General features: G+C 42.0%; 1 protein-coding gene across 2 annotated transcripts; it reads left to right on the plus strand.

Annotated features, from left to right (window-relative positions):
• The first annotated feature begins 219 nt into the window (after positions 1-219).
• Positions 220-27,112, plus strand: KCTD20 (potassium channel tetramerization domain containing 20). 2 transcript variants are annotated; one of them, XM_081140114.1, is made up of 9 exons: positions 220-384; positions 10,677-10,730; positions 12,980-13,182; positions 15,867-16,140; positions 18,879-18,981; positions 19,332-19,452; positions 20,525-20,722; positions 22,140-22,250; positions 23,804-27,112. In XM_081140114.1, exons 3-9 carry the CDS (start codon positions 13,023-13,025, stop codon positions 24,094-24,096), a joined length of 1,260 nt encoding a protein of 419 aa, XP_080996240.1. In that variant the 5' UTR covers positions 220-384; positions 10,677-10,730; positions 12,980-13,022; the 3' UTR covers positions 24,097-27,112. The 2 variants fall into 2 exon arrangements, with proteins under 2 accessions (XP_080996240.1, XP_080996241.1); XM_081140115.1 differs by lacking the exon at positions 10,677-10,730 and having other exon boundaries at positions 229-384.
• The last annotated feature ends 489 nt before the right edge of the window (positions 27,113-27,601 follow it).

Consider the following 27,601-nt stretch of genomic DNA (forward strand, 5'->3'; position numbering starts at 1 on the left):
GGAGCTGTCCCGGGCCGCGCGAGTTTATTTTACCACTCAGATAACCACCGGCTTTCCCGGTTTATACCTTTAATAATTGAAAGAAGCTGTCCGCGGCTCAGACACCGAATCACCCCGGCCGTGCGAGCGCGAGCTCGGCCTCCTTCCGGCCCGCGGGGCGTGTCGGGAAGGAAAGAGGCCACCGGGGGCGCGGGGAGCCCGGCCTTCCCGGCGTGCCCCGCGCGCCGAGGGGACTCTTAACGTGAAGCGCCGGGTGATTCAGCCGCGTGGCCGCGCGGGCCAGGGCGGGGGGCGCGGCGCTGCGGCACCGGTCCCGCGGCGGCTTCTCGCGGCGCGGAGCGCGCCTCCCGGGCGGATTCGGGCCCCGGCGCCGGAGCGCGGCAGGTAAGTGGCGGCGGGCACGGCCCCGACATTTGCCTTTGTGTCCGGCGGGGCGTCTCCTCGCGACGCCGCTCGGCGGAAGTCCGCCGGCTCCGACCCCCGCCTACGGGACTAAAATTGTCCCCCGGAAAAATGTCGGCAGCCGGGCTCCGGGCCCCGTTTTCGTGCCGAGGGGTGAGGTCTGACCGCCCGGGAAGGGGTCACCTGTGTGGAAATCGTAAACACTGTCGTGGGCACAGCTGAAGTAGAACTTGTCTGCTTCCCGCAGGCCTTTGGTGTTTTTATCCCGCCGGAAACGACGAGAACTTCGGAGTGTTTATTGATAAAACATTTGCAGACGTGATTTTTTTTTTTTTCCGGCAGTTAATGGAACTCATTGAGAATTACGTAGTTGGTCGCCTTCCTGCTAAACGCGGGCAGGGTGCCTTTTGCCCGCTCGTCCCGCCCCTGCCCGTCTTCCTTCGCTGCCGCCCGCAAATAACCAGCTTTCGTCCGTGGCTCTGTCTGCAGAAGAGCAGCGAGAGCCTTGCCCGGTCATTTTTTTCTAAATAAAACCTTGCTTTTTATAGCAGGCAGTGTCTTCAGGCTTACAAGCCTCGCTCTGCGCTATCAAAAAAAAAAACACAAACCCTCTTCTGTTTTGTAGTTTGTGATTCTTTCTGAAAATTCCAGGGTTGAACCGATTTATTTGTAAACAAACCAGCCAGCAAACTAACAGGATAAACAAGGCTGGGGAGGAGCTGTTTAACCAGTTGGTGAAAATGCACTTTCCAGGCCTTTCATTGCGCCTCTGCTCGCTGCTACCTGCTAACTAGCCGCGGCTGTTACCTGAGAAATTGAGTTTTTTAATGGTTCCCAAAACAAAGTAACTTTAGTGGCATATGATGAATCCAGTCAAAGAGCTTCACTCTCAACTGCCTCCCCCCAACGCTGCCCCCCCCCCTCACATTCTGGCGCAGTACTTCTCAAACGTAAGCTTGCTCCTAAAAAATGCCAGTACCACTTCCTAGAAATCTGATTCTAGAGACCAGGGATGGGTCCCTGAGTGTGCATTTTAAGCAAGCACGCCCTCTCTGTTGGCCTGGTACTGGTGACCCAGGGACCACACTTTGAGAAACACCTCCATAGGGCTGGCCTGAGAGTTCTTACAACTGCCCAGCTCCCTTATCCCTTTGTCGATGTACTCTCCCCTGCCCCTAACCAGTCATAAGCCAAGAAGCTCCCTGACTCCAGAAGGAAACTTAAGAAAAGATAGTGTTTTCTTGGACTCTGACACCAGGGTAGGAAATGACTTTCATACATATTTCTAATATTGCCTTGGTGGTTTAGAGATAACCAGCGCCTATGAATCCTTTTTCCTTCTGGGGGCTACTTTCAGTATTATCACACCATCCGCGCTATTATACCCAATTTCCCCCCTCAACTAGCCCAGTCTCCTTCCCTTAGAACCAGGGCAGCCAGTGCCATGTAATTCCCATGGCCTTGAACTCTCAGATTTCTTGATATGTAGCACTACCAGTAGCACTTACGATGGCTTTCAGTTCAGCCATCAAATCCTTAGTAATGCCTATTTTGTGTAAAGCACTGTAGGAGGCCATGTTGGCAACAACATTGCAAAGAGGGTGCAGAGTTACATTGCTCCCAGGAGGCTCACCTCCTCTGCTGCCAAAAGCTTTTTCTGGTTCTTAGTCCCACTTCAAATAGATGTGTAGGGATGAAGTTAGGCTATGTATTTCTGACCTTCTGTCTTTGGTGTCTTTTTGGTGTCTGATTTCTCTTACTAATCCATCTTCTTCTACTGGTTCACAAAACATCACGTCTTGCCTTCTATAGAACTAGGCTTCCTGATTATCACGTCTTCCTCTGTGCCCATATCTGAACATGCCTGCCCCTCCTTGGCTAACTGGAGTAGAAAGTTTAGGGAAGTTGTTGGAAAATGAATGATTTCTAGTTGGAATACTCAGAGTCATGGAAATATGAGGCTTAGTGATATAAGGAGACCTATTACAAATTTATCTAGTGCAATCCTCTAGTCTTTCAGATAAAGAATCTGAGGAGATAGATGGCAGAATGAAGACTCCTGGCTCCTAGTCCAGTGTTCTTCCCATTAAGTCATCTCGAGAAAAATGCTTCAGAAATGGAAAAGGTCCAGAGAAATTAAGTTATAAGGAGATGAAGAAAATGGAGAGACTTTCACATGACTACAAAAGCAGTATTATTTGGGGAAAAATGGAGTCATAAATCATGAAGAACGGGAGTACTAAAATAAGGAACTCTGAAGCTTGAAATAAGCAGTAAAAGGACAAATAAGAGCAAATAGGTAGTTATCTTGTAATCCCAAGAGATGTTATGTTTTTAAAGATTCAGTAAAGGTTTAGATAAGTACATTGGTGAATTTTTATTATGTTAGATGTTTGAGCAATGTCCAGAATCTTTTGAAGTTGTCACATAACTATACTGTTTCCTTGCCAAAGTTATTAGGTATCTCTGTAGGAGACAGAATATAAAACTGATGTAACTACGAATATGATTCAGTATATTCTGGCGTTCCCATGGGAAATGAGATTATTGGAATAATATATGCATTTCTGGAATAGTAGGACCTATGGATGAAAGGAGAACCTTTTCATATTTTTGCTTGGAGTCCCCAAGTTAGACATTGTTGGGTGGTTCTTGTATATTCATGAAAAGCAGAATTAGAAATACTGTAGTAGGGACTTACAGTTCATAGACATTATTATATAACAGATGCTGTACTAAATGCTTTTTATGTCCATTGTCTCATTTTATTATCTCCATTTTATACCTGAGGAATCTAAGATACAAAAAGCTTAAGCTTGCCCAAAGTTGTAAACCTAGTAAGTGGTCAGCGTTCAGACTTAAATCTGGCTGACTCCAAAGCCAGTAAGATTTATGCTCAGTAGTGCCCTCATTATGCAGTTGAACAACACAGGCTTGAACTGCACAGTTTTGTGTATATAGAAATTTTTTTAAATGACTGCAGTTCAGTTTACCCTCATAGTCTGTGTTATCCAAGGGTAAACTCCACATTTGGGAATCCAAGTATGCAAAAGACTTAGGCAGATTTTGGACAGTGTGGTTGGTCTACACCCCTAACCTGAATTGTTCAAGGTCAGCTGTACTTAATTGGGTAGTGGTCAAAAATGTGGGCTTTGGAGCTAGTCTTTCCTGGGTTCAAACCGTGGCTCCTTCATTTACTAGCTTGGATAAAGTACTCCTCAGTTTCTGTCTCTGAAATAGTGATTGTAGTAGTACCTACCTCAGAGGGTTGTTAGGATTGGGTTAATTCATGTAACTTACATGAAGTGCTTACAACCGTGCCTGAGACATTGAAAGTTCTCAGGAAATGCTGGCCATCCATTGTTTTTTAAAATATTATAATTTATTTAAAGATACTGTTTTCTTTAGATCCAGATTGTCCATTCCACTGTTGAAATTTTAAGGCTTTATGGTAAGTTATAGATATAAAGTAAACTATCTCTATTCTTACTAAAACAGGGGGAGCCTTACTCCCAAGTTTGAAAGCACTGAGGTATAGTGGAAAGATGTGTGACCCCGGCCAGAGGATTTGGTTTGTTGTCTCTGTTAGTATATTCCTATTTGTTTTATAGAGAAGGTTGTAAGGATCAGATGAAGTAACAAATATGAATGCAATTTGAATTGTATGCTATACAAATGTAAAAGACTGTTATTAAAATTATAGAGGTGAGTGAAAATAAATTCCCAGCCCCACTGTAAACCAGCGGAGACAGACTCTAGAGGATAGGCCTGGGAATCTGGAACCACTGGTTTAAACCACCTATTCTGTATTATTACTTAAATTTGCTTATCTTTTTCACCCTGGCTGGGTGGCTCGGTTGGAGCGTCGTCCCATACACCCAAAGGTTGTGGGTTCGATTGCCAGTCAGGGAGCATATGGGAGACAACCAACCACTCAGTGTTTCTCTCTCACATTGATGTTTCTCTCCCTCAGCCCCCTTTACTCTCTCTGTTTCTAAGAAAATCAAACATATCTTTGGTGAGGATTAAAAAAAATTTCTATTTTTCATATATCCCCACCTAACCAGCATGGAAGCTTGGGACTAACCCTGGAAAGTGTTGCTCCATCCTTTGTGTCCCTCCATGCTGTACACAGAGCTAGAGCCTTTACACAGTAGATGTTTGGTAGATGTATTCTGACTAGATAGATAGATAGATAGATTAGGTATAGATATATACACACACTGATTTGCTGTTAATCTGAAGAGATTACCAAAAACTTCTCTATACTTTTGAGAGATTAAAAAGAAACCTAGCTGATAAAAGTGCTCAGTCCTGCAAGAGATTCTTTAGAGAGCTGGGTGGGGTTTTTTTGTTCTGTTTAATCCTCACCTGAGGATGTTTTTTCCATTGCTTTTCAGAGGGAGTGGGAGGGGGGGGGAGAGAGAGAGAGAAACATCGATGTGAGAGAGACACAGCGATTGGTCGCCTCCCACACTCGCCTGGACCAGAGCAAGGGATCGAGCCTGCAGCCGAGATACGTGCCCTTGGCCGGAGTCAAACCCGGGACCCTTCAGTCCAAGGGCCAAAACTCTAACCACCCAGCCACACCAGCTAGGGTGAAAGCTGTGTACTTTTTAGTTCTAAAACTACAGGTTTGGTTTACAGAAATAACATGTTTGTTATTTGTAAATGTTTGGAATTAAGAATTAATAGTGGTATCATCATTGTTTTATTACCTCTGCCAGTTGATGTGTTCAGAATCCAGTACTTATTCTCCGTGAAAATACCCAGAGATATAAATAGAGGGCTGTTGGTGTTGGAATTGAGGTGAGGGATGATGTAGTGGCTAGGTATTAGTGCAAGAAAGGAGAATCAAGAAGAGATTTTAAAAAATAGTTTTCAAATATTATTTTTGTAAGCTTGAAACTAGTTTTGAATATATAAATAGTAATAACAGCTAACACTTTTTCAGTGTTTACCATATGACAGAGACTGCTTTATTTGGAATATTTGTAATTTCTAAAACAGTTCTCCCAAATAGGTACTATTATTATTCTTAATTTACAGGTGAGAAAATTGAGGCCCAGAGAAGTTAATCATGTGCCCAGATTCACACAGCTAGAAAGTGGTGGAATTAAGAACAACTCAGACGATCTGTTCCCAGAGCACTTGCTGGTAAATATGGGAGGCAGGTAGCTACGGTTAAATATAGCTTCCTTTCATTTGAGACTGTGAGGAAGTAGTAACACAAATGGAAAAACATTTTTTAGCATCAGTTCTTGGAAAAGAAAAAGAAACAAAAGAGAAAGGAGTTAGGGGAAGGGGATTGATCTTTACTAGGGATTAATCATTGCAGTTGCTTAGGCTCACAGGGAGAGCATGTAAGGAAGGCATGTGTGGTAATAACCTTGACCAGAATTCAAAAAATGCAGTACCATGAGTTCTTTTTCTACACAGAAAAAAGTCTGCTGGGTAGCAGCAATATTAACTTAGAAATATAATCTATCTTTAAAGTATATAATGTATGTAAGTGTATTAAAATAGCTGAAGTAAATTTACATTTTACTTTCTGAATTAAAAATTTGATTAAATACTGTCTTTTAACAGTAAACATCAAAATTGCTCTAGTGTTAATAGTTTCAGTTACCCACACACATTTTTATTAAAATTTCATTGGAATGAGTTATGACAGTAATATTTTTAAGTAAAGCAAAATTTTACTTCCATATATATAGTAAGAGGGCAAACAGAACCTCCCGTATTTACCATCAAGTGCTCTGGGAATAGATTGCCTGTATTCTGGGTCATAAACTGGTACAGGGAGTCTGAGTGTGTGCAGTTGCCATCTCCATTAAATTTAACATTCTATGAAACTTACCACAAGAATTCTAAAACTGATTAAGCTGGTGTTACTCATTGCAGAGGAAAAGTATAAATGAGTAAGACATCATTTTAAAGATTAGAAGAAAAAATTTCCCTGTTGACAACTTAAAAATATTTTAGAACGTCTAGATAAGTGACATAGAAAAATGATACGAAGATGTTAAATTACAGTTGACATTGACACAGAAATAGATGAATCAGTGGAACAGAGTTTAAAAATCAGACCAAGCATATATTATATGGTAGTATTTGAGAAAATTGACATTTCAATCAGTGGGAGGAAAAATGGACTCTTCAGACTATATTGTTAAAGCAGTTAGTTGGTTACCCATTTGAATCTTGTTAGATCTATACTTCATGCTAAATGCCAAAATAAACTCTATATGGGTTAAAGGTTAAATTTTTAAAAAGTAGCTGTGAAATGATATGAGTAAAATTTGATACAACCATATAATGGAATATTATGTACCATTGAAAATGATGTAAGACTATGATTATTGACATACAGTATTCTCAGCATGTTCATTGTATGCTGAGAATACAAAATAGTATTTACAGGAGAATTTCAAATTGTAAAAGTAAAAGAAATATATTTATGTGTTTATATTTAGGAAAGTCTGGAAGAACAAAGGGGTGATTTTTGTCCTTTCAGTATTTTCTGCTGGGAACAATGAACATGTACCACCCAAGTGCAGGATTATCATTTGTCTTTGTTTTTTAAAATTTGACAGCAGTAAAAAAGCTAAAGAAAAGACAGCTTGGCAGGAGAAGAGAAAGAATATGGCACTTTCCTGAGGGAAGACAGGAAAGACACAGAAGGTCAGGTGCAAATGGAAAGTTAGGCAACTGCGGCAAAATTCAAAGAACCCCAAAGGCAATGCAGTGTGTAATTTCACGGAATTAAAAAGGGAAAGGTAGCTGAAATCAGGAAAACCATACAATAGAACATAAAAAATATACTCAAAAGCGGAAGAGGAGCATGATGAACTTAGAGTCAGGTGAATGCTAAGGAGTAGTTCAGGGGAGAGTCACACACCCACATTCATCTCATGTCTTTATACAGCGCTTTGTGCTCTTTGAGGGCTTTCCATACGTCCTTTTTGAGAAAGGATTGTCTGACTTGGTAGTGGTAGGTATCATCCCATTTTTATGCTTAAAACACTGAAGCTTAAAGGACATTTTCTTGGTGACATGGCTAGTTAATAACAAAGCCAGAACCTGCTTTGCTTCAGCCTAGTGGGTGGTCCTGTCATCTTATCTTGTCATCTCCCATACTTCCCCGGAGATGTAAGCAAGTCATGGGAAACACCCAGTGATTCTAGTCAAGCCTGATGAACTTGATGGGAATAAACCACTGTTACTACCTAGTACCCACCCGGCATGGGTTCTTCTCCCTCCCCACCCAAAACTTTTAAGGCTCTCAAAGGTGAAATTTTGGAAGTATTGCTGGAAATGAATGGTTTTTTAAATGAGATCATATTTCACTTATCAGATTAGCAAAAATAAGGAAGGCTGAAACACTGCTAGCAAGAGTTCTGGAGAGCGGACACTTTCTGTTGCTGGAAGGAGTGCAAATTGGTATATTTATAAAGGATAGGCTGGTAGTATATATCAAAACTTAAAAAGTATTTACCTTTTTCCTAGCAGTTTTACTTCCAGTTTATTCCAAGGATATAATAGGGTAGATACCCAAAGATATGTGTGAAAAGATTTCACCACAGCTTTACTGATTTTTAAAGTATTTATATCTTTCTATATTGACTGAATTTTTTTCAGTGAGCACATACCACTTTTATAAGCAGTAAAACACTAATAATGCTATATTTATTTATGGGGAAAAACATCTATCAGAGGGTTCTTGTATCACTACAGTAACTCCTGCTTGATAAGAACTACAGCATCAATGACCCTGGAAATGACTGGTTTTCTCTCTCATCTCTGACAAATAATAGAAGGAATAACTCCTACAGTCAGTAATGGGTGAAAGGCAAGATGGTTTGGAGGAAACTGTGATTGTTTGGAAACAATATGGCAATCCAAGGATCCAAATTTGGAATCTATCTTTGCTTCTTAGCTAGAGTGTGATTTGGGGGAAGTTGCTAACGTCTCTAAAGCCTGAATTAATTTTTTTCCAGCAATAAAGTGAGAATAATGAAAATACCTCTCCTGGGGTTGTCTTAGTATCAAATACGATTAGGTGTGTAAAAGATCTTCATAGACTGTGGATCAGGAGTCATAACAATAATCAACATTTATTGAGTGCTGTGTGCCAGGCATCATACTAAGCACTGCACATGTATTACCTCATTTAATCCTTGTATCAGCCTATGTGGTTAATGGTTATTATCCTCTCTTATAAGTGAGCAAGTTGAGACTCAAAGAGACTTAGGAACCTGCCCAAGGCCACAGTTACAAAAGATAGAGCTGTAATGGAAGATCATACTTGGGGAGAAATGCAGCAAGGAATCTCTAAGAAGTAGTTATGTTTCCCTGGTCTGCCAGAGTTCTTTGAGGGCCACGGCAAGTACGCAGGAAGGGAGGGCCCAGTGGAAGTAACTTACTTACAAGGGTCTCTCTCTTTACAGATTCAAACAGCAAAATTATTACAGGTTTGGGGCCGTAAGGTAGGAAAACTCCAAGATTTAGAAATGTTAAGAATAAAGTTTATGTGGGCTTTAATACTGGGGTGGTCTTACACAGTTTTTTTAGAAATAATCTGGAAAAAGGAAAACCAGAAAGCCTTAGTCAGAAGACAGAATTTCTTATGAGTTGGGACATCAGGGCTGCACATGCAAAGGGAGTGAATAGAAACATGACAGGGAAGTGTCAGCGGAGTTGGTTTAAAATACATATTTTACACACACACACACACACACATATGTGTGTGTGTGTGTGTATATATATATGGAGAGAGAGAAAGATAAATACATAAACACACCCACCCAGAATACATTTTGGAGATGGCAGCCTCTTAGCAATCAGTCAGTAATATCCTAGAAGGGGGTCATGTAGACATTTTCGATTGTATTCTATCACCTCTGTTGTCTCTCCCTCTGCCTTCATGAATCCTTTTAACCAGAAATCCTGGGTGTCATCAGGCAGCATATGTGAAGCAAAACAATCCGTTGGCCTCTAATAGCAAACATTAGCAGGGCTCATTATTATGCACAATGGGACTAGACCAAAGTCGGTAATAGGCAATTAGAGTAGCAGAAAGGACTAGGATTTGTGCCTGAAATGAAGGTTTGGCAAAGATATAATTACTTTCTGAATTTAATTATGAATTATAGATGAAGGGTAGATTATTTATTCTATGGCGTTCTACGACATCTTCACCTCCCAGCTCTGATAGAGAGGAGACATAGCCTTGCAGTAAAAGAGCATACCCTGAACTGTTAACAGTCTGGAAGCATAATGCTTTTAAAATGCATCCATGTTGCCCTGGCCAGTTTGGCTCAGTGGTTAGAGCATCGGCCTGCGGACTGAAGGATCCTGGGTTCAATTCTGGCCAAGGGCATGTGCCTTGGTTGCAGGCTCGATCCCCGGCTCCGGTCAGGGCGAGTGCGGGAGGCAGTCAGTCGATGTGTCTCTCTCACATCAATGTTTCTCTCTCAACACCCCCCCCCCCCCCCGAAAAGCAATGAAAAAATATCCTCGGGTGAGGATTAAAAAATAATAATAAATAATAATAAAATGCATCTGTGGTGACTTTGTCCCCAACCCCATTCCATCTGGATTTTTAAAATCTGAATAGTGGCAAGATACTGAACTTAATGGAAGTGACCTGTTTAATTATCTTATTTTCTTCAGAAATAATGAGAGGAAATTGCAAGTAGAAAAAAAATACACTTGTTATCTAGAGATTATTTTGGATTAATACTCGAGATGACAGTGTTCTAGAGAGAAACCAGTATGTCCTTTTTTTAGGTGCAAGAAATATGCGGAGATAATTCCACTACCAAAGATTGTATATAAATTTTCCAAGATGGGAAGATTATGATGCTAAATGTTTTGCTGTTCCAGGTCAACAAAATCAAGACTTAACAAAATGTGGGCCTTCATAGGAGGCCTGTGAAATAAATAATAAAAAGTATATTTGTGTAGCTCTTCAGAGTGTATAAAGTACTGTTACCTGAGATGGGGAGGTGAAGCTTGAGCTGGCTTGCTGCCCAGCTATACAGTCTGAGTTTCATTAATATATTCCTAACTCCTAGTTGTTTTCTGAAGCCGTCTCTCCAGTGGCTGTTAGGTGTCCAGGGATGTCATGATCCTTTGCTTCTTGTTAATTGTACATTACTGTGACTTTTAGGACTGTTGGCCAAAAATAGTTTTGTAGCAGTAGAGAACTATATTGCTGAAGTACTTTGCTTATTTCTTTTCTTTCTTTTCTTTTTTTCTTTTTCTTTTAGATATGTTCTGAGGACCAAGATTCATTTGGGGGATGGTTACAGAATTGAACCATGGTAGGCAATGAATATATACATTCAAAGTTGAATGAAACATCCATCCTGGAAGGGGAGTAGACCCTTACTATTCAGTTTAAACTGGCTGCTCTGGTGTATATTGAAGAATTTGCTGTCACACTGTTTACTTTTTAGGTTCATAGATCTTGATCTTCCAAAATGGATGGATCTCAAGAACATTAACTTAGAGAAATATTACAGAATAGGAATGCATATAGAATATAGTTTGTTTTTTAAAAGCAATATGCTTTTAACAGTATATCTGTGTAATATAAATGCATTTTTATAAAGTCTAAAAGGGTTCATACCAAGCAGGTAGTGATAGCCACTTGGAGAAGTGACTGGAATTGGAGACGATGGTCAGAGGTCCTTTTTAAGAAAGGAAATATTCATGTATTATTGAACTAAATACAAATAAAATGCTGGTTAACTCTCAACAAGTTACTTTTTACCCCTCACTGGAGATATCTACCCTGCTAATTCCAAGTATATCTTTATTAATTGACTGTGTACAAGTTAAACTGAGTTTCGAGCTTTGAATAGGAAGAAAGCGTTTTCATTCTAGTCCATTATAATAAAACTATTTTTCAGACATAAGGAATTGATGAAGTAACGTATACAAGCAGTCTAGACTGTGCACATTTTCAAGAGAGAGGCTTATTCAAGTTTCTTATATTTTGGTCCAAGAGATCTTTTGGAGAGCAGCGAAGAGAAGTTTGAACTTGGTTCCTGAGCAGTTAGTGAAGAGTTGAGCAGCAGCAACTGTAGGTTGAGAGAAACATTGTAGTTCAAACCAGTTAAGCTTTAAGAAGCAGGCCCTCTTTTGGTCTTTCTAATGCTGGTAAGAATGCACTTTCCAGTTGCACGGCTATTCTTTACCCTTCTGTAGACCTGATTTTCCGAAACGAATGTGAGGGCAGGGGTGGTTCCAGAACGTTTGACTTTACCCGTCTTTGGGATAAATTTTAAGTGGCTGCATTTTTTGTGTGTAGATATGTTTTTTTCTTTAAGAAAGGGTAATCCTGAAAAAGCTATACCCACATACCAAGTTTTCTGTCAAAACATTCATCTATTGCCTCAATTTCCCTAATGTTATAAGAGCCATTGTCTGAAAATAAAATGTTCCATCAACTGAAAATATCTCTTCTTTAAAATAATTTGTTTTCAGGAACATGTATTGACTCATCTTTCCAAAGTGGTCATTTTTATTATTTCATCCAAGTTAAAACAGGGACTTAACTGATCAATCAACTTTATGCTCAAAAGTGTATTAATACAGGTTATGAAGGGAATAATTTAATTCACATTACAAATATTTATTGGCACCTCTACATGCTTGCATGTCAGGGAAATTCAGAGTATTAAAACATGTTACTGCCCTTAGTGACCTAACTACTTTCTAAATTGGTGTTAGCCTGCAATCCATATGCATTAAAGTTGCCAGTGATGTAAGGTGATTCTTCCACCAAAACACCAAGTGGAAATCAGTACAGTATAAACTGTGAAAGTACTAAGTAGGGTGAACTTCAGGATGTTTTCAGTAGTTGGGAAGCCCCCAAGGAGAAGGGCTGCTGGGCATGACTACCTGGAGGAAAGGAATGAAGCCTCCTGTCTAATCTCTCTATTCTGCCCAATAGCAAGTACCTTGCAAGGAGGCATTCACTCCCTAGGTGTCATTCATGATGATAGCGCACTGCTGCGGGGAGAGTTAGCCTTATGGCCAGTGACATCTCCGTGTAATTTTGAGGTGGGTGTTGGAGGTTGAGCATGTGCTACAGAAAGTGGAAGAACTGTTTATTAGTGCAGGTGACTTTTAGCCTCTTATACTAGCATTATCATTGTGATTGGTTTGCATTTCCTAGTGCTTTGTTGTGGCAGGAGTGTGTGTGTCTTGATTTTTAAAAATATATGGCAAATTTTCTTTAAGTGATCAATTGGCCTCTCCTCCTCCTGTGTCTCTGTAGGGTAAACACCACCATTTAATTGGTCGTGGATGTGGCTAAAGTCAGTGCACTCAATGTCTGTTTGTGGGTAAAGTTTAACGTTATTCCCTGGTAGCGGGTTTATCAACAGACCATTTGAATCAGCTAGTTCCTCTCAATGTAAAATCGCAGAGATGTTTAAGATACAATTTCCCAGAACAAGAGTGAGAGCTGTCAGTCAGTTCTCCAGTTCGGCTTTCATGCCGTGGGAGTCCTTGGAAACCTGTTTTGAGAGAGTTCTAAATCATGCATATTCCTGTCTTGCAGGGTTTTTTCTGATCAAGCAGACAGTTCACCATAGAGTCCAAGGATGAATGTTCACCGTGGCAGTGACAGCGACAGATTATTGCGGCAAGAGGCCAGCTGCCTGATGGATGAAATCTCAGCTGCCGCCCAAGAAAAAGAAACAAATAGCCTGACTTCTCCGGGTCTTCAAAACCTTTCTTATTCCCTCGGTCCCAGGAATGATGGTATGGTGGTTAACCCTTGCCTTGACTGGGAGGGCTTTCTGACACCTGAGCATCCACTGTGCCAGAGGATAGAAATGTTCTTAACCTATTAAGATACCCAGTTAATCGGTTTAGCTTATATATCACAGTTCTGTAAAGCTAACCATCACAGAAAACCCCCGCGTATTTAATCAGCCTCGCACATCCAGCTTGGCAGTAATGGTGTAAGAAAGATAGTCATGGGTTTGCAGGCAGAAGATGGGCTCAGATTCCAGCTCTGCTGCCTGTCGGCTGTAACCGTGGGTATGATCCTTGGGCTTTGTGAGCCCAGCTTTCTTAGTCTAGAAAACAGGAATATAATATTCTTCTTACCTCACAAGGCTAGAATATTATTGAGTTAATGGAGGTGCAGTCTCTTTTTAACTTTTAATAAGCACAATAGCAACAATAATAGCAATTCCTACTTACTGGGCACTCACTGTGCCAGGAATTTTACATCGGTTTAAATCAAGGGTGACAGGCTATGGTCAAATCTGGACTGCTGCCTATTTTTGTCAATAAAATTTTGAAATACAGCTATCATGCCCATTTGTTACATGTTGTCTATGGCTGCTTTCCTGCTACAGTGGCAGAGACTGACCCACAAAGCCCCAAGTATTTACTTTTTGGCCCTTTACAGAAAGTTTGCCGATCCCTGCTGAGATCAGTCCTTTTAAAAATGAGGAAATGTGGGCTTCAGAAGCCTAGGTAACTTGCTCGGGTTCACACTGCCAGGATGTGGGGGACTGGATTTTGAACCTGGGTCTTTCAGATAAGACTGTGCTACTGTTATATATATACATAAGCAGAGTGCTGCACCATTAGGGAGAATTTGTGCAATGAGGCTCTTTTCCTTCTTACCCATTTAAGGATGGAACCTGAGGCATCCTTCAGTAATTGATCTAATTTAATTGCCTCATTGCTGGGGGCACATCAAGCTTTCTAGAGAACTGAATTAGTGATGTAGATCCTACTTTCATTTTTAAGAACCTCACTGCCAGTGTGAAAGCCTGTCTGGTGATTAAGGTGTTTCTTGCTACAAGCCTGCCTGTGGATTGTGTGGGAACTTAGCTCTTGGTATGCAAAATCAGGGCCACATTGAAAATTTAAGTCCTGCAGAAGCTGTAAGATGTGAACCCTAAATTGATTTTTGGTCTAGATTTTGGTTTTCTTTTCTCTAGAAACAGGTGTATGTCGGGGGGGGGGAGCTATTGAGTGTACTCTAACAGTTTTATTTGGTTATCTAACTAAAATCAGACTAATTTCCCAGAGGTCATGGGCAGTAATCATGTTCATGAAATACTGTATACAATTTAAAATATAGGAAGGGTGGGAGTGAGACATTCAGTTGTATGTATAATACTGTATTTCCAAAAAAGGTTTGAAGAAAATATAGAAAATGTTAACTGAGCTTGCCAAATCTAAGTAATGGCATATACATGTTGTATTAACTCTATGCTTCTGAGTTTTTTTGTGTGTTTGTTTTCATCCTCACCTGAGGGTATTTTTTCCATTGCTTTTCGGGGGGGGGGGGGGCGGGGAGAAAAACATCAGTGTGAGAGAGACACATCACTTAGTTGCCTCCTGCATGAGCCCCCAACGGGGACTGAGGATCGAGCCTGCAACCAAGATATGTACCCTTGGCTGGAATCGAACCCAGGACCCTTCTGCAGGCCAGTGCTCTAACCACTGAGCCAAACTGGCTAGGGCATACATTAGAACTGCCTATTTAAGCACATCCTCTAGGAACCCTTTTGTAGATACTTGCTTCCACTTGTCTCCTGTGTACATCCAGCTTTCAGTCCATTTTAAGCCTCTTACATGATGTGGCATTGCACATTTTTAAGTGCTCTCTCAGACTTCCTTTCAGTGGACAGTCAATCCTGTGAGGTAGGTGGAATGAGCATTCTTATTTTACAGATGATGGGCCAGGTTTAGAAAAGTGAATTACTTAAAGAAAATAGCTTTTTGGTGATGCAAAAACTGAGCTTCCAAGCATGAATCCTAATCCAAGGCCATTTGCACTGGAATTTTGCTGCTGATAGCAAGACCTGCCTGTTCAGAAGTGGTGTTGGTGATGTTAGGGTGCTCCTTTGCATAGTGAAAATGCATTTTTCTGTGATTTTTCTAGGAAAAATGATGCATTTAAACAATTAAAATCTTTCATCTTTCTGGAAAATAAAATTTGGAAACATTTTTAAAGAATGTGGAAAATAGTTTTGGCACACAGGTAGCAGGTTCCTTAAATAAAACACAGGAAATATTAGAGTATTTTTTAGAGAAGTGAAAACAGAAGTAAAGAGTTATTGCCTCTGTGGAACAAGGTGGGCGGTCATGGGCTGTGGCAGAAGGTTGCTAGTTTTTTAAACCATGTAGAAGTTTACTTTTAAAGTTTTTAATTTTATTTTAAAATGTGGGTATTACCACCTTTATTCACTCCTACACGCACGCACGCGCACGCTCCGGAAAAAACTCGGGGGATCCAGTGTAAGTCTCCAGTTGTATTTTTTTTCTTTACTTGCTGTAGTCAAGAGTTTTTGCCTGTTTACCCCTAAAAATCTGTGGGATTTTGTTTGTTTTTTATTGTTTTTAAAGAAGTTGGGGTTTATTTTTCCCCCAAGGCTTTTGCAGTCGAGTTATTTTGGTTTGTTTGTATGATCTTTTAGACCTTTCGCTTGACTATGCCTCTCAGCCAGCAAGTCTCCAGTTCCCTCACATAATGCCACTTCCCGAAGACGGCAAAGGCTCTTGCTTTCAAAGTGGGAATAAACGGAACCATGAACCCTTTATTGCTCCAGAACGATTTGGAAACAGCACTGTGGGCTTTGGTAGTAACCTTCACTCCCAGGCGCCAGAGAAAGTGACACTTCTTGTAGATGGCACTCGTTTTGTGGTGAATCCGCAAATTTTCACTGCTCACCCGGATACCATGTTGGGAAGGTAATTGATGGTAATTTCCTTCCAAATGCACTCTGCTCCCTATGACTAGAATACCTGCTGTTTACCTTCCTTTAGATATGAGAATAAAAAGCATTGCATTGCTGATTTGTCTATCTCCCTGCTCTGGTGAGACGGAGGGCAAGCTGGTACAAAATGTCTATGTGTTGGTGATTTAGGGGGCTGGGTATTTATTTTATTTACAAATCCAGTATAGTAAACAAAAAAAGGGAGTGCAGCCAGAACTATGAGAAGTAATCTGCTAAATCTCATTCCCTGTTCCTCTGTAAAATCACTCTAAAACAGAAGTCACATACTTAATTTCTTTTATTCACAGTTTTCATAGTCTCACAAAAGCAATGTTTTCTGAGTTCCACAAATCAAAGATACTAGGATAAAGTGAAAGCTGTAAATCGTGTTCTTTTTTTCTTTTTTGGTCTTTTGTCTTTTAATAAAAAATAGAATTAGACAAATGTTTCATAGGACACAACAGCAAAGTCATTTCACTGAAAAGCATGATTTTGCCTGCCACCCATTGCCAGTTGTGCTTGGAAATAGATGATGTACTGTCGTTTTCTAATGCCTCCATCACCATTTGGTTTCTGAAACCGAATCCTTATATCTGGCTGTTCTGTTGTTTCATGATTGTTCTCTTTATGCTTCATGTTTCATTCAGACTGTAGTCCTATCCTCCTCTCACCACCTCCTGCCCCAGCTTTTTAGGGTTAGAATTTAGGAAATGGAAAGAGCCTGCTCAGAAGGAGCACTGTCCACAAGTACCCTTGGAGCCTGAGCTGGAAGTTAGGAGATCCTCTTTCTGGCCAATCGTAGACCCTAACATAAGGAACAGCAAATGGGATAAGAGTAAAATAATAATAATGTATGTGTATATACACACATTTGGCTTTTGAGGATTTTTATTAGAAGTAGATGTTATTTAAAGATCTAACTTCACTCAGGACATTGAACTAATTTGAACCGTATTAGAAATCAGAGTGACTACTTTAATTTTCCTGAATTTTAGGCTAAATGGGATCCAGCTTTTCAAATATGTGTTTATGTGAACATATACATAAAAATTTATGATGAGCTATTTTTAACCAAAACCAAACCTATATATTTCTCAAACATCTGAATTAAGATTAAACTAGTACATTAAAACATCTTCTAAATTGACCCTATATTTTATCAGACTTGACTCCCTGTCCCCAGTCTTGGTATCACCACTAATGCGCCCCCCCTCCCGTGTTCCTCAGGGCAGGCTGGCTGAGGTAGGTTTCCTCTGAAAGTGGTGATAAAAAGAAGGCAAGCATTTTCTGGGTAATAGATTCCTGGGTAACTGGTTCTTGGAATCTAGGAATGTGTTGTCCCAAGAAAAAGAGAGTCTGATTTCTTTATCTAAATGGTTCATCAGCTGGCTTAGAGTTGGCTTAGATCGTGAGTTCTAAGAGTTTGTTGTCCTGTGGCTACATACAGTGTTCGTAATCCCAGCCAGTGAGCTTACAAATGTGGCCTGCTAGTCACAGGGGACAAGCTGAGAGATCGAGATTGGACTAATGCAAATCCATACCGCTACTGGAGAACCATCTCTGAGTTTAGGTCCTGCTGTTGGTAGGGGGATCATATTTATGGCATGTTCACTGTTTTGATTCATAGCTGTCTCAGCTAGACTTCACCCAGAATGTTCCAGGAAAATGTCAGCATTCATTGAAGACAAGTTTATAAGAATGGATTTCTTATGTACGGTCTAGTGATTTGGAAAGCATGTGATACGGAGTCTTCTTCAGACCTTTGAAAAGCAGCCAATGCAGAGTGGAGGCGAACAGTTTGGAGCAGTTGAACAGCAGGGCTTCCCAGCAGGTTAAGGAAGGAAATGGCAGTGAGTCCCCACTGACAGCTCAGATCAGGCTGGCTGTAGATGGCAGCTGTCTGCCCTGACCTTCGTGCTGGCTTCCCATTCCACAGAGCAGCAGGAGTCCTAGAAGTCACGGGGCCAGTTTTACGGGAGGGGAACTGAGAGGAGGAAGAAGGAGGGGAAAAGATAAATAAGAAAAGCAAGGCTGCCTCCTCGCGTGCTCATGACCTCCGAGTTCATGCCCAGAGCAGGCCTGCCTCTGAAATACATCAAACTGCTGATACGCCTAATGCCCACCCTCCTTTTCTCATTGACCTGAGATTCCCCTAGTTAGTTACTCCTTAGATTGAGAAAGGGCATTTTCCCTGAGCTCCACCATTAAAACGAAGCGGGGAAGGGAAAAGCATATCTGTACCTACTGTACAGATTCACCTATCAGATTAGATGTTGAAAGGCAGAACTCAGGAATATTCAGAATTGGCATTCCGGGTAGCTGACTGTTGGAAGAGGAGAGGAAGGAATAGGAAAGGCCGGGAGCATGACACTGTCTCCCTGAGCTGCCCGGCGATGTACAGGCAGATCCTGCACAGTGGGGAGGGCAGGAGAGGCAGCCCTCACATGCTGCAGACACTGTCTGCGGGCCAGCTCTGCACACGCTGCTTTGCTGCCTCTGCTGTCACAGACGCTCACCCTGGGTGGACCTGGAGGACTTGTCATGCCCCCTCGCACTCCAGCGCTGAAAGTAATTGCTGCCTTTTCCAGTCTGAAGGGCACTTCCTAAGACTCGAGTCCATCCTGGAGGCTGGGTCCCGGTGCTCTGTTCACTTACACGAGGGGGGAGAGAGTCCTGCTGGAGAAGGTCACATTGTTGCCTGGTGTCTTTCAGGATGTTTGGACCAGGAAGAGAGTACAACTTCACACGGCCCAACGAGAAGGGGGAGTATGAGATTGCTGAAGGAATCAGCGCAACTGTCTTTCGAACGGTGCTGGTGCGCGGTAGCTCTTTGTTACACCCCCTTCCACGGCCGCTGGCCGGAGCCCTGGGAGCCCCACCAGGCTGTACTGACTTTAGAGTCTCTAGTTCCCAGTTACTGACTTCCCCACTTTATGTTTTATTCCTGTAACTTAAGTCATCTTCCTGTATGAGCTCAGTCAAGTATCAAGTTGTGGTTAAACATGTCAGGACAGCCAGGAGCCACTTTACCATTTAATGAGCCAACCAATTTGGTGACAGTTCTAGTAACCCATCAGTTGAACAGAACCGGCAATGAATGGGTGTTGAAGAGGTAATTTTTCATCTTGTTCTTTGCCTACATTCTTCCTCCTAATCTATTTACAGGATTATTACAAAACTGGTATCATCAATTGTCCTGATGGCATCTCTATCCCAGACCTTAGAGATACGTGTGATTATCTCTGCATTAACTTTGACTTCAACACTATCCGCTGTCAAGATCTGAGTAAGTACAGGAGCAACTGAACTTAGTTTGCCTGGAAATGATTGGCATTTTTTTATTACTAAACAAAGAATTTCAAGTGTGGGTTGACGGTCATTTGCAGAGGCAGAGACATACTATCCCATGCCCTCTCTTGGTTCAGAGCATTTTGAGGAAGTACAGTAAACAAAAGAGAACGTGTAGTGGGTTCTAAATCTTGCTTGGCCCATGAATCACCAAGCTAATTCCTTCCCCTATTGGGACCTTGGTGTCTCAACCTTTTAACAAATAAGGGTACTGATTCTCAGATATGTGGGAAGTCTCACTAGTAAGGTCAAACAGCATAAACTGGCTGGGTTCTTACAATTATCTTTATCATTATCATTAACTTAGTGTTTGCTAAGTGCTTTATAGCTGTGACCTTGGCGTAAGTCTTATAACAACCCTAAAAGATGGGTGATAACCTCATTTAACAAATGAGACAGAAGTTAGCTTGTTCGAAGCTCTAAGCATTAAAAACTGAGATTAGAACTGATTGACTACAAACTCCATGCTCTTATCATTACCTACTAGGTTCCCTGAAATTATTTTTAACTTGTTCTTTGAAGCTCATGATACATTTCCCTGCGGAATCCATGAAGTTCTCTGGACTTGTGGTTTCTCTACTGAGTCTAGTATATACTTAGAGCAGGTCCCTTGGTGTCTCCAGATTATTCCTCTTCTGTGGTGCTCTTAACTCCATGAAATTGGGGTCCAGAGCATCTCCAGAAGAGGTACTACACAGAATCATCCCCAAATGTGGTTCTGTCTCTGTAGAATTAATGTTTATGGTTTGACACTGTATGTTCAACAAAACCTCCATTGATGAGAATGCTCAGGGACTATTAAATATGAGCAAATGGGGGCGTGGGAGAATGTGAAGCATATCGAACAAGATCAGCTTAGTTACCACCTTGGAGCAGGAAACAATCTCTGCTTTCGAATGGTCACTTCTCTAGACCTTCTCAGTGGTAACGGCTACTACCCAGTAGGCTTTTTCACTCTGGGAACATGCACTTGGGCAGAGAGGATGTTCACCTGCATTTTCTCTCCCCAGGTGCTTTACTGCATGAACTGTCTAATGACGGCGCTCACAAGCAGTTTGATCACTACCTCGAAGAACTGATCCTGCCCATCATGGTGGGCTGTGCCAAGAAAGGGGAGCGGGAGTGCCACATCGTCGTGCTGACGGACGAGGATTCTGTGGACTGGGACGAAGACCACCCCCCACCCATGGGGGAGGAATATTCCCAGAGTAAGAGCACCTTCCTGATGTAGATGTTTTTAGCAAGAAACGTAGAGTAGCAGCTAGATCCTAGAACCAACGTGAATGTCACTGTTGAGCCAGTGATGAGCACACTCGCTTGGATGAGTTCAGTGTAGTGATGCAGGGCTAACTTCCACGCCGTGGAGCACAGTGAACGTTACACCTTCTGTGCTACTGCTGGCGTCTGGTACTGTGTCAGTTCTGAGGCCTCACGTTAAATGGTGGTGTCATTCTTCATTTGTAAATCCTTTTGAATTGGTAATAGTTCATACTTTTAAAAGTACAAAAGGATGTACATTGAAAAGTCTTATTCCCACCCTTGCCTCATCCAGTTTTCCTCCTCACTTTCTCCCAGATGTATTCAATGCACATACATAAGCACTTACGTTTTTCCTTTCTTTCAAATGGTACCATATTATACAGACTATTCTATACCATTTCTTATATTAAAGGCGGCCTCTGTGATCTTTTTTAATAGCTGTATAATACTCCATTGCATGATTGTGCCATAACTGATTTAACCAGCCCTGTTGATGGATGTTTAAGCTATAAATTATAAATGATGCTGCAATGAATATCCTTTTACTTATTTGAATTTTTATGAGTTTATTTGAGTCAAACTGAAGACATATGCCAGAGAGCAAGATCTCAGGTGCTCTGTGAATATCCTTTTAAGCAGTCTTTCACACATGCATATCTCTGTAGAATAATACTCCTAAAAATGCAATTTCTGTCAGAGCTTTGTGCTTTTATAATTTTGATAGATGTTGGCAAATTATCCTCCATGAAGATTGAGCCAATTTACACTCACAAAACATAGGAAGGTTTATTTTCTGTACCCTCACCAAAACAGTGTTTTACTAAACATATTTGCTGTTTGAGTTTTGATTTTCACTTCTCATTTCATGAATGAGACTGAACATCTTAATTTTTAAGGGCCATTTTAATTTTATGTCAACTGTATTTTTGCCCATTACAAAATTGGATTATTAGTCTTTTACTTAGAGATTTGTGTAAGCTCTCTACTTGTGACCACTCTCTATATCAAGGAAGTTAGCCCTTTGTAATATGAGTTGCAAATATTTTTTCCGATTGTCTTTTTAGCTTTAATAGTGGTTTTGACTAAGTAGAGATGTATTTTTATGTAGTTGAGTATATCAACTTTTATGGCTTCTAGGTTTTATGTCTTACCCAAAAAGGCCTTTCGTATCCTTGCATTATAAAAATGTCTTGTATGGTTTCTTATGGTTAATTTATTATTTAACATTTAATCTGTGATCTGTCTGGATTTTTTTGGCATCAGGACCAAAAGAAACTTTAATTAGTTTGATTCTGTTAGCTCATCTCCTTCCTCTTCTGGAGGTCCTTGCTCCATAACTAACCCCAGATCTTTTTTCCGCCACAGTTCTTTATAGCTCCAAGCTCTACAGATTCTTCAAATATATTGAGAATCGGGATGTTGCTAAAACAGTGTTAAAGGAACGGGGCCTGAAAAACATTCGCATTGGAATCGAAGGTAAAAACATCCCAGTCAGTATTCAGCTTGCATAGCTTATGGAGTAGGTTGGAACTATGGCCACAGCTTGTGTCCTTAAAATTCAGCTTCCAGAGGACCTAGACAATGGACAATGTGAGAACTACATTTCTAGCCAAGTTTCAAGGATCTTTACTTTTGTTTTTGTTTGCCCTTACATTTCCTTTTCATTTTATTTCCAATTGAAAATGCTTTAAAGCAGCTGCAGGAATAAATTTCAGTTTCCTGCCTCAGGATAAAGAGCAGTGAGGGCTAAGGCCTCTGGGGAGGTGTAAATGGAGCAGGTCTCGTGGGCTCACCACATGGGAGGGGCATTCTGCCAACAGTCTTGGTGAGGATCTCTCTGGGATCTGGAAGGGTCCTTCTGAAAGCTGTAGTTTGGAGACTCAGACTTTTAAGTTTATTCCATTACTTACCTTTGAGAAACACCTGGAGGTATTGACAGAATTGCTTTAAATGATCATGAGCAATGAGTGACTCCCAGCCTGTGGTATCCATGAAAAGGTCTTAGAGACAGATTTTTTTTTTAATCCTTACTGGAGAATATTTTCCGAGAGAGTAGAAGGGAGGGAGGGGGAGAGAGAAATATCAACAGAGAGAGAGACATCTACAGATTGGTTGCCTCCTGCTCACCACCCTACTGGGGCAGAGCCTGCAACCCTGGTACGAACCCTTGGCTAGAATCGAACCCCAGACCCTTCAGTCTGCAGGCCTCCACTCTAACCACTGAGCCAAACCGGCCAGGGGCTGGAGACAGATTCTTGAAGAGTGCTGAAGCCGTCCTGATCTCCCTCCATTGGTCTATGACTCTTGTGTGTTGCCACTTACTGTCTCAGTCTTGCCCACAGACCTTTATTGTGCCTAACTTAGGTTGGGATTTAAAGTTGGAAGAGATTTTCGAGATGATCAAATGAACCGCTTTCCACTGAGTGCTTCCCTTGTCTCTTTGGAAACCCCAGGGACAGGGTGATAGGGTCCCTCCATTTCCCACAGCCTATCCAGTTGTTCTACCATCGGAACATTCTTCCACGTATCTGATAGGTAACTGCCTCCCTCTGGACTCTGAAGCTACTCTGAAGATTTTCCCCATCCCATGTGACAGCCTTTCAGATGCTTCAGGCAGCACCCGTTTTTCCTTTAGGCTAAACATTCCACATTCCCTGAACTAGTTCTCACACATTGTGCCCTCTAAGCAGAACTAGAGGACTACAGTGGCCATGCCCTAGCAGGATTTTTGTTCTGTAGTAGTGTTGCCAGTAACTAAAGGCTTCTGAAATTAATAAGAGGCTTCTGTCCCCCTTCCATTATAAGGGATAGGATTTTTGTTACTTCCCTTCTAGGGATAAGACCAACTAACTGAGCAGGAAGGAAGAGAGCGTGCAGGTGATTGGGGCTGGGGGGACGTGGTTAGAGGCTGGTCGCTTCCCCGTAATTCTCATGCATAGTCTTTGGATTTGGGAGGAAATTGATGTGATGAGGTATGGAAGCCACAGTGAGCATTTGCTGAAGTCATGAGAACAGTTTTTTTGTTTCAGGTTACCCTACCTGTAAAGAAAAAATTAAGAGAAGACCTGGTGGCCGATCTGAAGTAATCTATAATTATGTGCAGCGCCCCTTTATCCAGATGTCATGGGAAAAGGAAGAAGGAAAGAGTCGCCATGTGGATTTCCAGTGTGTTCGGAGCAAATCCCTCACTAATCTGGTAGCTGCTGGAGAAGATGTCTTGGAAGACCAGGAGATACTGATGCATCACCCGCCCCAAGTGGATGAACTTGACCGGCTAAATGCCCCACTTTCTCAGATGGCTTCTAACGACTTTCAGGATTAGGGCCAGCTGTGGTCCACCCCCCTGTGAAGCTTCTCTGTCTGGGCTGCCCAAAGTCAGTCCTCCCCATGAGTAAGAGACATGCTTCTCCCCCGTCCTTTCCCTTTTTCCATATTTAACGTGCGTCCTTTCGGTATATCTGCACCTCCGGCAGGGGATGAAAAAGCACGCACTGTAATGAAGCTGCCAGCTTTGCAGCAGCTGGTAACTTGAAATTTTAGGTCTGGTGCTGTTCACTGAGCCTTTGCATAACTGCAAAAGCAGAAAAGGAAGTCAGGACTCCTGTTGCCTCATCCAGCAAAACAGTTCTCATCCTGTATGCTGTGTCTTGGCTTTCCTGTGTTTTGTTTCATACCAGGCACATTGCTTAGCAGCAAAGGGACCAAACTTAAAAGGAGACTATCTTCTACGAATAGGCACTAACGGCATACTCACTCGAGGTTAATGAAGATGCCGTTCCTGGTGGCATCTGTCCAGATTGCATCAGGGAAGAACTGGACTCTCATTCAAAATGTCTAAAAGGAAATTCTTAGCCCTTAGATTCAGTTTTGTTTTGTTTTCATTAATGCAGTGAACAGTCCAAAGCCACACAGGTTCCGCGACAGGAAGGAACGTGGCATAGTAATGTTTCTGCAACCTTAGCATCATGGTGTTTGAGCCTAAATAGATAATTCATTTAGAAGGAAACTCACAACTCAAGGAGAAGAGCCCCTCCCCAGCTCGGGCCACTTTGTCCTGGTTGCAGTCTGCTGAGAAGCCACAGGTCTTCACCAAGAGCAGCGTGTTGCTGTGCGTGCGGCCGGGAGCCCTTAGATACGACTTAAAAGCTTTCAAGATGTGGGCAGAAGTTTCTCACGAGGGCTCACTTTCTCAGTAGGGAGACTTGTAAGAGCTCCCGCGAGGACGCGTTTGGGGTACGGCCGGGTGGGGAAGCATCACCTGCGCGGGCTTTGTCCCCGTACAGGGTTTCTCTGATTATTCTTCTGACACTTAGGGAATGTTTTTTGGATACCAGGATATTTTAATTTTTTAAATAGCCTATCAGCTGCTCATACTGAGTAAGAAACCACACTAATGTCATCCCCAAAGGAAGGAGGAGTTGAAGGGAAATGAGACCTAGTAATTGTGTTTGCTCTGTCAGCCACGAGTTAATGCACAGCGTGTGACAACCAGATCACTCTCCCAGCACTGATCCGCCTTCCCGATGTCCCCGTGGCTAGAGCTGGATGTGTCATGGTATTCCCTCCCATTTTGTGGGACAGGCTGGCCTTCCAGTCCCTGCCCAGAGCATTCACTCATCACCGATTACGAAGAGGCACATAGTTCAAGTTCTTTAAGAGCATGACTAATTTTCTTAAATTCCATTCCGTAAGATACTATAGGGCAAGCTGTCCTGCAAAGGTGAAGCCAGATGGGTGTTGAAAGCTGCTCTCCAGGCTTGATCAAGTGTCTTAAGTGTGTTTTCTGCATGTGGTCAGCATCACAGTGGAAGTCAGTGCTGTTCCTTACTCTGAAAAAGTAATGGGGTTAAAGTGGACTGTCCCCACCTGCAGAGTTCTGATTACCATTGGCATCCATTTGTAAGGCTGATGGCCAGGGTTAAGGTGTAGGGTTAGGGTTATTTTGTAGCCAGTGGGTAGTTTCATTTCTGTGAAACTATTGGCTCATATCTGAGGTCAGGTTTGGCTGCGACCTCACCAGTATACATCGGTGCCCACTCGTAGCTGACCGGCCCAGTGTTGTTTAATGGTGCTTCCTTTACACTCACTTTTCAGTTGACTTCCACATCACCACAGAGGAGGTTTGCATTGACTGTTGTGTAGTCTGATATGTGTACTGCACTTAACACTTTTTTTCTGTGTGAATGATTAATTTCCTTTGACTTTCAAGAACTAGATCTTTTTTCCCCAAATTGGGTTAATGTGCTTTTGGCCCCAACCCCATGGAAAATCTGTGGAGGTAAATCTACCAGTGTCACCAGAAGGTGGTGACTGAGGAAGAAGCTTGGGCCCTCAGGCTCCTTCTGCTGGAGAGAGGTTTCCGCATCCCACACCCTCCAGGCCTGGAGCTCAGCATCACTGTAATTTGGTGGCTCTCCTCAGTCATAGCTGCTCCGTTCCCAGGGCTGGGTTGCAGTCATTCCCTTGAGAACCAGTTACTGGCCACCTGGGCAGGAGGTGTTTCTAGCACAAAAGGTGGGACTCAGGTTTGGTGTTTTTTTCTAAGTGCCTAAATAAGTAAGCCAGGTGATTTATATAGAAACATTTTCATAAGGAAATGGTTTTACCTGGACTGTCTTACTCAGAGGTATTTTAGCAAGCCAAGATGAACCTGACCTTGAGGTTTAGCATCCAAGTTTGTCTGCATCATATCACGTACAGATGAGTAGGAAACATTTGCCATTGAGGACTTGGAGAGTAGTGGGCAGAGAGACGGGTTAAAATGCGTCTGGTGTTATATTAATGATTTCTCCGAAGTGGAGGTAAGAATGACAGCAAAAGGTAAAGAAGCTAGAAAGTAGCTGGATTTACTGTACAATATGCAGTAGCCAATATTTTAAACTAAAATCCAGAACAGTGATATTTAATATACACAGGACTATGAAAATACTGTTGAGTAAGCCCAGGAAGGATGGCTGTATTTGCAAAGTGTTCTAGCAGTCCTTGTGTAAGTAATCAGAACACGGGCTTTAATGCAGAGAGTAATGTGGAGCCTTTTTTATTGCCTGAAAATAGTCAAGGGGTTTCAGTAATCTATTGGACGCCACTTCTTGCCATCATTTTGAAATTGTTAAAATGGGCATAGTGTGTTCAGAAAACAAACCTGATGCCTTCATGGGAGATGAAGCCACATTCGTGCTCTGGGTGGGACCATGGCTGCAGAACATTTTCCCTAAAAGGCAAAATGCCTTTCGTTTTGCCTCTTTACTTTGTATTTAAAGTTGCACATGTTTACCTACCAGTGTTTACGAATTCCTCTATTTGGGATGCTTTTTTTATAATAAAACATTATCATTTGGGTCCATGTTGTTCTTTTGGCAGTAAATAAAATAAGTCAAGATTTAAAAGGGGGCTGAGCCCTGGCCACTGCGGTTCAGTGGGTAGAGCACCAGCCCTCCCACCAAAGGGTTGTAGGTTTGATCCCGGCCCCGTGTGGGAAGCAGCAAATTGATGTGTCTCTCTCGCAGCGATGTTTCTCTCCCCCTTCCTCCCTCCCTTCTTCCCTTCTCTCTAAAAATCAATGGAAAAAATGTCCTCGGGCGAGGATTAACCAAAAAAAGGGGGGTGGGGGGCGACTGAAAGGAGCAGCACCAGCCTGCCCAGAACAGTCTCCTTTTCCAGGCGGCCAGGGGCTTGCCTTTAGCCTCAAGCCTGTGTGTTTCCCACCTGCTGTTTCTTTGTACCTCTAGGTTCCAGGGCCCTAATGGTCTCCCTTCTCTAGTTCCTGGTTAACTTGCATTTGAGACCCCTTGAACCCTCAAATCCAACTAAGTAGGAACCCCAAAGTC

This window comes from Miniopterus schreibersii (genome assembly GCF_964146895.1).
Source record: "Miniopterus schreibersii genome assembly, chromosome: 6".
Classification (NCBI taxonomy): domain Eukaryota; kingdom Metazoa; phylum Chordata; class Mammalia; order Chiroptera; family Miniopteridae; genus Miniopterus; species Miniopterus schreibersii.